At 42.0% G+C, this 12,335-nt stretch overlaps 1 protein-coding gene across 2 annotated transcripts in view; it reads right to left on the minus strand.

The window, feature by feature from the left end:
- mle (dosage compensation regulator mle) overlaps positions 1-12,335 on the minus strand; it is a 148,529-nt gene that overhangs the window by 109,331 nt on the left and 26,863 nt on the right. For both annotated transcript variants that reach the window (XM_075691152.1, XM_075691153.1), the window contains 6 exons: positions 11,232-11,368; positions 6,288-6,386; positions 2,095-2,259; positions 1,188-1,265; positions 958-1,077; positions 778-849 (listed from right to left, as the gene is read on the minus strand). In XM_075691152.1, coding sequence (XP_075547267.1) covers positions 778-849; positions 958-1,077; positions 1,188-1,265; positions 2,095-2,259; positions 6,288-6,386; positions 11,232-11,368 — 671 coding nt within the window. The remainder of the gene's footprint in view (positions 1-777; positions 850-957; positions 1,078-1,187; positions 1,266-2,094; positions 2,260-6,287; positions 6,387-11,231; positions 11,369-12,335) is intronic.

Here is a 12,335-nt window from a genome sequence, read left to right on the forward strand (position 1 = left end):
ATGACACCAACTGTCTCAGGATAGCCTCACTGCCATCAGAGTGGACAAATGACACGCAATGTTCCTTGCCCATTAGGAAGGTTCCGCTGTTTCAAATTCACGTGGTTTGTGTGCCTGTCCATATGTGTTAGACAAACCTACACAAGTTAACAGACCATGAAGCCAGAGAAAGCATAGGGGAAGTTAACTGTTATGGTTATATGAAATGTAGTAGAAATAATGAGGTAAAGAAAAATGAAAGTGGATGAAAAGATATCTTGCCTCAGGTGAGGACTGAAGCCAAATTCTCCACATTACACATGCAGTGCTTTACCAATTAAGCTGCCAAAGTGCCATGCCTCCAGTCACTTTCTTGGGTATTTATGTATGCGTACAAGATTAGCCGTGGGAGTGTTAGCAACCATCACTCACAGCCAAAGTAGCTGTGATCAGAGCTGGCCAACACTCCCCATGGCTAATTTACCTCAAAATAAAGGCACTTGTGAACAGCCCTATAAGCACATGCTCCAACCAGGTGCATTGCTACTTTGCAATTCAAATCACAGGTTACTAATTACCCTTACAGATCCCACTATGCTTTAACTGGATCTTGTACCTACAAAAGTGCCTGCAACCAAGTTATACCAACTGGACAAAATGCCACTGCACATGTAAACAGAGCAACGACGATTGTTGTAATAATAGTGCATCACAATAAGGTACCAAAAGAAAATGCAACAAGGCATGCCAGACTCTTAGTAATGTAACAGTTATTTCAAACAGGACAGTTTGACCAACCTGAGTGACAACGATACAGCATTCAGCGCCAATCCCTTGATTTATGTACGAGTCCAGTATATACTGTGGCACCTAATACGATAATGAAAGGGACAAATGAACGAAATGAATGCCTTTGCAGTCGCAAGCTTATAACATGTTGCTGTACACCAGCAAGAGAAAAAAGGCAAAGCCATTTACCTGAGTGGTTTTTCCACAGCCTGTGGCACCTCGTATGATGACAACCGACGACTGGTGGATAGCATCTAATATGCTGTCATAGGAATTGTAGACTGGAAGTTGGTAACGTTCATCCAACATCTAAAAAAACAACAGTGGTGCTTATTTGTAAGCTGGCAACGAATTTCTTCTTAAACATATGCATTTTTAGATGCCTAGGAAAAAGACCCAAAATAACAATGTACACAGACCTTTTTTAGTTGTGGGTCATGGTCCACTTGCTGATTGTAGTTATTAAGAATATCCTCGCTGATCTGACTCAATGTCATCTGAAATAAAATGTATTGCATTGCACTTGAAGGTCGTATAACTGTAACCACAATTGCACAGCACAGTAAAACCCCATTTTAGTAAGCCAGCAAAGCAACAGTGCGTGCGTGTCTGTATACAAGTGCATGCACATGCGTCTGTTGGGCAACAATGACACAAAGAGAGGTATAAGACTATTGAAGATATGGTCCTTAGGGATAATAATAAGTGCAAATTACTTCCTAGTGCTTTTAATTAAATTCAGGAACAATGCAAAAAAAAAAGCTCCAAGGAAAAGCTTTAATGATTTACACTTTTCTGTTATGTGCGCAGCTCAGTATAAAGCCACCTACCACTCTCTTTCAGTTTTCCTCTTCCTTTTTCTTTTCTATTTTTTTGTGAGGGAGCTTTTCAGTAACTAGACAATAATTTTTTCTCAGAATATCCCACACTACTCCCATTTTGGAAAAGCATTGATAGGTGGCCCATTGGTGCCTGTTCTGTAGGCCTAAAACGCAAAATTCAACCTTTCTAAAGAGGGAGGTTGATCATCGCATCACTCGTTCAAGAAGAAGTCACATAGCCCCACCATCCCCTGTGAAAGATGTCTGTATACAGTGTGTTCCAATAATGACCAATGGTTAAATATAGGAGACTTTAGATATTATTTTTGACGACCAAGCTTCATAGCAGCAACATTAAACCCATAAAAAACTGGATGCAAGCTAGATTTGGGGACACATTAGAATTAGGTAAATATGGTAGTTTATCCACATTTTGTCTCATGGCACTATGCATTTTCGATCTGTAACAGACAATAGAATAACTCCCAAGTAGATCCATTCGTACAGTGGCCATAGGACCCTCATCAATGTTGCAAGATGTCCAAGGGTTCCAATTCTGCTGTGGTGGGGACCAAGGTACCACTCCTCCAGGTACAGGCTGGGCTACCACCTGCTCCTCCTCAAGTTGACGTGGAACTTTCAGTGAGAAGGGCTCACTCATGCTTTCAGGCTGGAAAGATGCAACCACAGCATTATGCACAAGACCACTTCTCTCCCTTTAAGACAGCCATAAGTAAACACATGTGATAACAGAAATAGTAACCCCGTACTGTGTGAATTTTTATTTTTTTTAGAAAGAAGTAGAGAAGCCTTTGTTTGGGCCACATATACCTAAACCAACCTCACTTTTCTAAAGAAACGCTTGGTAGCAATACTATGAACCAAAATTGTCACATCATTTATGATACAGTACACCATGAAGTTACACGTATATTTTATGACCATGGAAAAAGACATTTGAATTGCAGAAAACTTATTAACTCTTTCATTACCACGAGAAAATGGTAATTTTTTACAGGTCTATGAAAAAAATTATTTACGACCACAAATAATATTCCAACACACATTGCAACATAGCATACTGTACATAATGAAATGCTCTTTCCAAAAACATACATTGCCAAACAAAAAATTTCATTAAGTAAAGCAAAAATTCTAGAAAGCCTCATTTTTGCTGCCAGTTATAAGAACAATAAAAATAAAAACACTGTTTGCCTTCACTTGGAGATATTCAGATTTTTTGCATTTAGCCTAATTACATTAGTGTTAATTAATCAATTTTTCAAATATTATAACTAGATGAAAAGTGTCAATGAGAAAATTGTAGAGCAACATGAAAAACTTCCTGTACAGCTTTCTGTTGCTCAATACATGCTACAGTCGAGCCCACTGATAACGAACCTGAGCGTCACGTCGCGTCTGTTTGTTATATCCCGAAGTTCGTAGTAAGTGGACCACAGCTTAAAAGAAAGTGGCTAGTCAAAATACAAAATTTATTTCTTTGCTAAGAAGTTCGTGATGCTCGTCATGTTTCTGCAGTGCAGATCCAATGTGGGCAGTGTCCTGTTTATTTCAAGCAGAAGCATACGCTTCGCCAAGGCCCTTGGCATAGACAAGCTGCCCGAGGCCCTATTTATAGCCCATTGCTACAGGTACGCTTATGGGTGCTGGCTTCAAAGTTTCATCGTCATCCGATTCCTCCGCGTCATTCTCCGCCTGCACTTCACAAACAATGCCCTCGTCCGTGCACGGTTCCGCAATATCAGCGTCTTCATCAGCAGAAATAAAGTCATCCCAACCAATGGTGTGGCCCCCCCACATCGGAATCAACGACGCACTGCCACAAATTGCCGCCAGACTGATCAATTTCGGAAGCATCAGGCTCGGCATCAGGCACTGCGTCGATGAAGCCGGCCTTGCAGAAACAGTTCCACACACAAACGGGCATCACCGTTGCCCAGGCCGCCTTCACCATCTCAATGGCTGAATACAGTGAAACTTGAACCGGCAAGTTGGCGACCCGAGTGATGAGCAAGCACTCCACAATGCAGCGCCTATACGATGCCTTAAGTGCGCGTATTTGCCCAAATCAAGTTGCTGCGCTTTCGAAGTGGTATTGGGCGGCAGAAAGAGTAGAATAACTGCCGTCAGAGAAGTTCGCACATGGTGCACTGAGCAGCTGTCACGCACGAGCAGCAAGCGCCTGCCCAGCCTCTACATGTCACGGTCAAACTCGCCTAGTCACTCTGCGAATAAATTGAGCATCATCCACGTCTTAGTATTGTGCCTGTAGCACACGGGTACATAGCTGCAAAAGCAGCATTGCTTCATAGATTTCCCAGTAACAAAGGGCCCGCGCCGCTCGCTGCCATTCATATTAGCGCACAGAAGTACTGTAATGCGCACTTTACTGTGCTTGACGCCAGCGCATGAGTCCCATTTCATGGTGTGCGTCTTGTCCCGCAACATCTGATAAAATAATGCAGTTTCATCTGTGTTATACACATCCTGCTCCGCGTAGCTTGCAATAATGACTCAGTTTCTTACAAGCCAAGTGGCAACATCGTGGTCACTTAGCGAAGCCGCCTCGCTGACAATTGATTTAAAAACAATCCCACGCCGCACTTTTAATCGATGGAGCCAGCCATTGCCTGGGCAGAAGTCAGGAAAATCTAGCAGGAACGCAAAGTTTTTGGCTTTGCCCAGCGTCATTGGTACACTTATCGGCATGTTGCAAGCCCATGCGTCGAAGAGCCACTTATGCAGCAAGTCCTCAACATCCGCTTAGGTGGCCTTCCACAGGCGCTTTCTGTTCGTCATGTCAGCATAAGAGCTGGCGAACTTTTCCTTGCTCTTTAGAATCGTCGAGATGGTTGATTTAAACACGTACTTCTTCACCAACTCACAGTTTTTAGCACCGTGAGGGAGTTCCGTCAAAATTGCTTGCTCGTTTGTCATGTCCAGCACTTTTCATTTCATGACTGCTGCAGACACGACATTCCCGTTCGCCATTCTGAATACAACTCAGGTCAGACTAGAACGATGCGCGGAAGCATGGAGACTAGTGCAGAGAGGCCTGCTTTGAAGTAACGGCCAGAAAATGAAACTTCTGAACTTTATCCAGCGCCGTAGCATGCCCATTCAGACAGCGAGAGAGTCGCAAGAAAGAGTGAGGAGAGGGGAGCAGAGTTGCGAGGATGGGCAGGAGGGCGACCTTGGAAGTCACACGCCGACACTCGTGGGCAGCACGTGAGGGCGCAGGGCACGAAATGGATAGTTCACCTGCGAGAAGGCTTGGGAAAACAAACTGCATGCGCAAAGGGGTCAGGGGTCATCATTATCTCGCATCGCGGCATCGGGTTTATGCCGTCCATTCGCTCTAACCAATCGGTAGGGCTCAAAGACGTTCGTTACACATGCGATTTTATGCCATTCAAATAATGCATATTTTGGCAGTCGCGCGGTTCTCGTTCATTTTAAGCGAAAGTTTGTCCGTTATATGTGGGCTTGACTGTATATAATCTTTCTTTTTTTCTGAGTGTGAAAGAAGCCTGCGAATACACACAAAGTGTCTCAAGCGGCCAGTCTCGCTACAATATTGCACATGTTCGCTGGCTGCTTTCACACTCAGAAAAACACTTTTATGTAGCACGTTCTGAGCAACAGGAAGCTGTATTGGGAATTTTTCATATAGCACTACAATTTTCTCATTGACACTTTTCATCTATATTATCTGAGAAATTGACTTATTCTAATTTTATATGTACATACTGCAGCCCTATTGACCTATTGCAGGTGTAGGTGTGAAAAGCAGAACAATGACAAACAGAGGCGATATCAATATGAACAATAGAGACCACATCAAAACCATTTCCTTCCCCCCTCCCCCCCCCCACACACATATAGGTGGGGTTCGGAAAGAAGGTCAGGCCCCAGCCTCCCCCCCCCCTCCCTCGGAAAAATGAAAACTTTCCGCCTATGTGCAAAGCAATCGCATTTGAGCACAGTTTGGAGCCTGCTAGCCCTGAGCGAGTAGGTAATATGTGGCAAATTTCATTGAAGCAGGAATGTAGTACAGCAACATTTTGTTGTAGGGGAGCATCAAATGCATGAAATCCTATGGGCATTCGCTGGGGATACAAAAATATTTTGTCACGGGATTTCGTTGTAGCGGGTTTTGACTATTGTGCTCGTATACAATTCGGTTTCAAAAATTACTTTTCCCACACAACCACATGACAGTGCAAATGGAATAAACTATGACTAAGGATGCTAAATAACTGAAACGGACTGCCCTGAACCTAACATTCCCCTAGAAACTGTGCGCGTGCGCGCACGCACACACCATTGCAATGAAGCCCCAAAAGGCTGCCCCTGCACACTGTCATGAAGGCACCACTCCTGCCTCATAATTTTTTAATAATTTATCCTCAGCCTCATGTCATTTCACTTCCCATAGCAACATATCACTTCCAGTATTCAAAAATACTGTCAGTGAAGACAGGATCCCAGGATCAAGTCATTCCACTGCTGCATCAGTTTGCAGTACGCAAAACGTAGCCTCCCAAAAGGCCTTTGAGGCAGTCATGCAATTACTGCGTCACTCTTGCAGTAGGGTCTTCTCCCTCATGCAATGGCATATAGCCGTAATAGACTTATACTGGCAGCATTCATCACAATATGAACAAGCAGACTTACGTTTTCTGGAACACAGACAGCTTCAATCTTCAAAGCTCTAATGGTCTCGGCCATTTCTTCAACAACCTCTGGTTTCAAAGTGACTGCATATGGCTCCAACTAAGGAAATAAAAATAAAAATGAGATAAACAAATGTGAGTGCTGTCAAGTTTTTGTCTGCAGATCATTTGTAAGTTACAAAGTTTACGCACTAAGTCTCAAACAACTGACCAAATAGTCTGTGACGTGCTGATGGCAAAAACACGCAAATACAGATCAATATTACAAAGCTATAACAAATAAAATTAGGGCTAGCAAATTATGCATATAAAGAGTAACTTTTGTTTTTCAATTACTGTACAGTAAAAGCTTTCTAATATAATACAGACTGGGAAAAGCTTCAAAAAGGTGTATACAAAAAAGTTATTCCAAACAGAAACTAATGCAGAGAAAGGCACTCCATTTCGCAATACATTTGGCCAGAGATGACAGAAGATGCAAAAGTAAACTGTGCTTTTCAAGCTCATTATGGAAACTTTCAAAAGTGGCCTTGTTACCTCAGCCTGTATCTGCAGTTTTTTTTTTTTTTTTCAACCTCTTCTTCAGCAACACTTTATTAGCACATAGGCAAGGCTTAACAAGGTCATAGGAATGTTGGGCACAAATAGAGCAGGGCTCCCCCATCTAGTCTTACACAAAAGAATCCCCTTTAAAATTCATTATAATGGTGAAGGTTCAGCAATTATACAAATTCAAAACTCTAACCCACTGAAGTTATTCTAGATATAACAGCTGTACGTCAATTCATTATACTGTTGCAGTAAAAAACGAACAAGTGAGCCAGAGAGAAAAAGTGAAGTAAGCTTCCCAGGAGACTCCCTCAGAGCACGTTGAAAGGAATGGAAGAGGATACAAAAGAGCCACAAAAAGAACTTTTCAGCAGTGGATGCAGGTTGTGCCTTATTGCTCGCATCCTCAGCTACCTATCAATTTCTTGAGAAAATGGAGATGAGACAAGGAAGTCATACAGAACTCATGCATGGTTCATGGCACAGCAGTTCAGCAGGTGCCAATGACGCACATACGTGGCGCTGAAGGTATCGGTGGAGCATGTTTAAGCCCTCTCACAGTTGACGTTATCAGCAACCATAGCAAACTGATGGCATTAACCAACCTTAACGGCACTGAACATGTGCTCCTCCAGGACTACTGGAGAAGCATGCATAACACCTAAGCAACCTTGGGAAAGCTGTCTTGCCTACTACAGGGGCAGCATATTTTTTAATGATCCATTTTTCAATCTTTTCACCCTTCATTACTGGGTCAGATGCTAAGTGCCGTTACTACTGAAATTGGTCACTCCGCATGCAGCATCAAAGTCAATGATAAAGTGCAAGAGGAATGAAAAATGAAATGGATTGTAAGAAAGTATGACTACAGTGCAAGAAGAGGCAACCAATTATTGTAATAATGTACTGGTTCTTCAGCTGCTATGCGCTGTTATGTACATTATCATTGCTTTTTATAAGTTTTAAGGTAAATCGTGATGTAACAAACTATTGATATAATGACCAGTCTTTGCAAAATTATTGCGTTTATTATACAGAGACTTGGCAGCACTTTTGAACATAGATTGAGATAGTTTACTGCAGAAAATAAAAATGGCATGGGCAACCAAGTCGGAACATCACTACATAAAAGTGTTTTTTCAAGCATGAAAGAAGCCCACGAATACACGCAAAGTATTTCAAGCGGCCAGTCGTGCGGCAATTTTGTGTGCATTTGGGGGCTTCTTTCACACTCGGAAAAACACTTATGTAGCACATATTGAGCAATAGAAAGCTGTATCGTGAGTTTTTCATGTCGCTCTACAATTTTCTCATTGACACTTTTCATCTAATTATAATATTTGAGATCAATTTTTTAAGACTAATCTGAAGAAAAAAAAATTGGAGTATCTCCAAGCGACAGCAAGCAACACTACCTTGGTTCTGCCCAGCTACGTGGTATTCAAATATTTTTAACCTTTGGCTAAAGTTAGCTGGGACACCCTGTATAGGCAGTAACGTCTATCGGAACAAATTAAAGTTCCGTTTGAGAGTCAGGGTGCATCTTTCTCTTTATAGTTAGCTGACCCATGTGATAAGATATACACAGTGTTCAAGGTTGGGTCCTTATTGGGAACACAGCAGAAACCTGCTACCCGTAGGAGTTCTCAAACCCCAGTAAAACGTGAGAAGTAAACAACAACCAACCGGATCAAATTGTGTTCCTTTGAATAGGTTCTCAAAATTTAGCGATGGTTTTCTTTTGAGCAATGTCACTTGTATTAGTGTAAATGCATGACTTGTAAACAAATCGAACCATTTGTAATGGAATTTGGCTGTGTGTGCAGTGTCGGAAAGCAAACTAGCAGCGCTGTGGCCAAGCCGAATGCTCCAAATCTGGAGCAAGCGCTGCTTGCAGTTGCTTCTAAATTTCTTGCAAGCAAATGAACTGACAACTCACCACGCTGAATAAAAAAACATGTGCTTAATGTGCTCAACTAAGGCATGCTATCAAAACGATATGTCACCTTGCAGCGTAACATGTCATGATCGATTCCAGACCTACTGAGCTAGTTATCCTTCCTGCTACCAGTACCAGCACACAAAAGTACATTGGCGAGAATGTGCCTGCTGCTTAAGGAATTAGTATCACTAATGCTGGGGCAGAAAACTAAGCTAACCAAACTAAATAAAGCTTAAGTGTACATCACTGATTTATTAAAGCGCCTGCCTAAACAATGTACACTGCGTGACTTGAAATGACAGGAACATATTTAATTAAGATACATTTAAAAAAAGCAATGGTCTACTTGCCGGGAACAATGAAGTAGTCCCAAGTTAAGTGTTTCATAACAAATCACCACAGTGTCAGTCACCTTTTCTCAATGCACAAGTTTTTTGTCCATGTCGCTCTCCGTAGATCGTGCCGTCTGCTATACTTTCAGGAAACAATGAAATGATGAATTGTTGTCTTTCCACCGCTATGCCATGCCATAATGGTACACAACAAAATTCTTTCAACATCTGTTCTTTTTTGGGCTTGTGCTTCGGGGCATCACGATTTGAGAACCACAAGGCAATGCTTTGGTGCACGTTGCAATGTTGGAACCTACGGGTGAATCCAGATAAGCTGGTTCTCAGCACAGCCGCTAGAGGGGCGAGCATTTAATTGAAGTCGCAAATAGCCCACCCCGGAAATTTGGAAAGTAGAGCGATGGGCGGCTTTCGCAGGAGTGAGTGCAATTTTTGTTAACCATTCGCATTTTGACTTTTTCACCATTTGCAAAAATAAAATGCTGCTGTAATAAGTTGCTGCACCTGTAACTACTGCAAATCCTTGTGCTAGATTTGTGACAATGTGCTGCCTTCTTTTGGCCGTGTACGCAAGCACCCACAGCACCACCATTGCCTCCAAGAATGAGTTAAAGCACGTGCCACTTGATCATAAGGCCATGGAGTCACTTTTCTACTTGTAAGAACTGAAGATTTAGCTGCGCATTGGAAGGTACAGAAAATCTTATATTAGAGAAAATTTATTGCGTTTCAATATTTAATATAAGGCCAAGAAGCTATGTACACTAAGGTCACGTGAAAAAAAATCCCTTTTTTTTTTCATGCTTATGCAGCATGAGAGTGCCAAAACATATTTTTCGCCATTTGTTGTGAAAAATAAAAATATAAATCGCCGTTTTATGAGGAAAACAATGCTTGTTTCAGTCGATACAAGACACACTCATTCAATCAGAGGGGCTGGGCTTTCTCTATTTACATTCAGAACGGTTGTCTGTCCCTTAAAGGGCCCCCTCACCTGGCCCCACAGCAAATCTTGGTTATACACTGGAAGTTATTACGTGTCCTTTAGGGAGCGTTCTGCCACAAAAATTTTTCTAATCGGCTCATTAATTGCAGAGATAGAAACATTCCAGTGCCGCATACCCATGATTTCAGGAGGCGAGCTCCACTGCATAACGAGACACTCTTTCCACTCGCCCAGTCTAGCCTCCGCAAGCGAAATGCCTACCCTGCGTTCTCCCATACCGGACCTCGAGGATCGGGTGACTAGCACGTCATGGGCGCGTCATTTATTATTTTTTTTTTCTCCTCAGACTTTTTTTTTCTTCCCCTTGAGGTGCTGTGCACTTCCGCTGACAGCGTTGTGCGTGAGCTGTTATGTCTCGTTTCGCGCAGCAGCGCACAATTTTGTGCACTGTGCACAAGGACACGTGACTAGCGGCATAATTCAATGCTACATGAATACTGAGGCAGAACAAGCGGATAGCCCAGCATAATCACACGCTGGAACATGGTAGAAAATGGCATAGTTTTGGCACCTGCGCATGTGACTACACGACCATCGGAACAAGCAGACAAAGCGGAAGTACATCTCTCTTGATTCAATGCAAAGTAAAACAAAAAACATGCAGACATTCCATTTGTGTGTTTTATTATTTCTCTAAACTTCAATTCGTCAATTCAAGCAACAGATCACACAAATAACAGATGCTGCCTTGGATAATTCTCGAAGTCACGTGTCACCACGAGCGACGTCACACTGCGGACACGACTACGTAGGCGCAGGGACACGACTACGTCACCATCTGGCTTGGAGCACGGTCGTCGCGAGGGAAAAGGAAAACGCCGTTAGGATTGAAATTTCTTACTTTTCCGCGGCGCGCAGCGATGTAATTCTTTGCAAACACAATCGTTAGCACATATTGTATGTTCTGCATTTGTCAGCTAAAGATGGCCAGACCTGGTGAGGGGCCCTTTAATGTACTCGGATATTAGCACTGTGAAACAAAATATATGGGTGCCTTCACTGCAAGTGCACTCACAACCTCTCACAATGATACCGTAACAAGAACATAATATTCACCACAGCCTGTAAGAACTGAAAGTATAAATTGATATTTCTAACCTTGCTTTCAGTCTTCTTCTTGGCAACTCCTGTGTAGGCATCAATAGCACCAAGATGGTACAGCTGACGCACTAGAGACAAGGCACATGATTTTGATGCCATCTGTTTGTTAGAGCCTTGCTCTTTTGCCTGAATTCCTAAAAAAAGAAAGAAAAGAAAAAGCTTGAAAATTCAGTGTCGATTGTTTAGAGCCACATGATGCTCCAAATAATTCAAACTGAACCTGTCATCATTAAATCTTACCAAAGAGAAGCTATTAAGAGTACATGGCACACAAATAAGTTATCAAGGTTTGATATGGAATGAAGGCTGAGAGAGTTTAGTAAAACATTGAGCAATATGTATGGAGTCCTTCTCGTACCGCCTAAAATTTCATGCTGTCTTTCAATTACGTTTTTATAGCCCCTTGGGTGCTTGTCTCAAAGGATTGCCTAATCTTTTTATACAAGCACATTAGTGGCTTTGACATTTATGCAATTCAAAAACAAACAGTAATAGTCAAGCTGTGTTTGCCTGTGTCAATATCTGCAAAAAAGAAAGCATGAATCTCACGCATTCTGTAATAGTTCTAGTGAAGGTGTCAAAGCACATCTACATGTCACATGCAGTTAAGAACATTAACCACATTAGTAAAAAAAAAAAAAAGTAAGAGTCAGCTAGCATGTATCACTGAATTTCATTTCAAGCAAAATTGTTACATTTATAATATGTGCACAGGTTCAGAGAAGAAATTAATTACTGCTATTTGAAAAGCTGTGTCCCGTTAATGTGTTCTGCACATACTCAAACATCAAGAGTGCATGCAGTGTGTCAAGCCACCCATAACAAAGTTGCCTTCCAAAGCATGTTGCACTTGGATATGTTCAGAAAGAGGAAACTTAGAACTGAAAAAGGAAAAGCCTGAAGGCCAGATATTTCAATTCAACTCCAGGGTTTGTCAAACGCACACATTTGCACTTAAATGTGAATACTACATAGCCTTTTCTAGTTCATAATGCACAACTTTTACATTGAACAAGTGCATCATATGCATAATCTTCTCCACAAAATTCTTTTTGGATTCCAGCGTACACAGAGTAACCTGTCACAAGCACACAGACTACC

Source organism: Dermacentor variabilis, chromosome 1 (assembly GCF_050947875.1).
Source record: "Dermacentor variabilis isolate Ectoservices chromosome 1, ASM5094787v1, whole genome shotgun sequence".
In the NCBI taxonomy this organism is placed as follows: Eukaryota; Metazoa; Arthropoda; class Arachnida; order Ixodida; family Ixodidae; genus Dermacentor; species Dermacentor variabilis.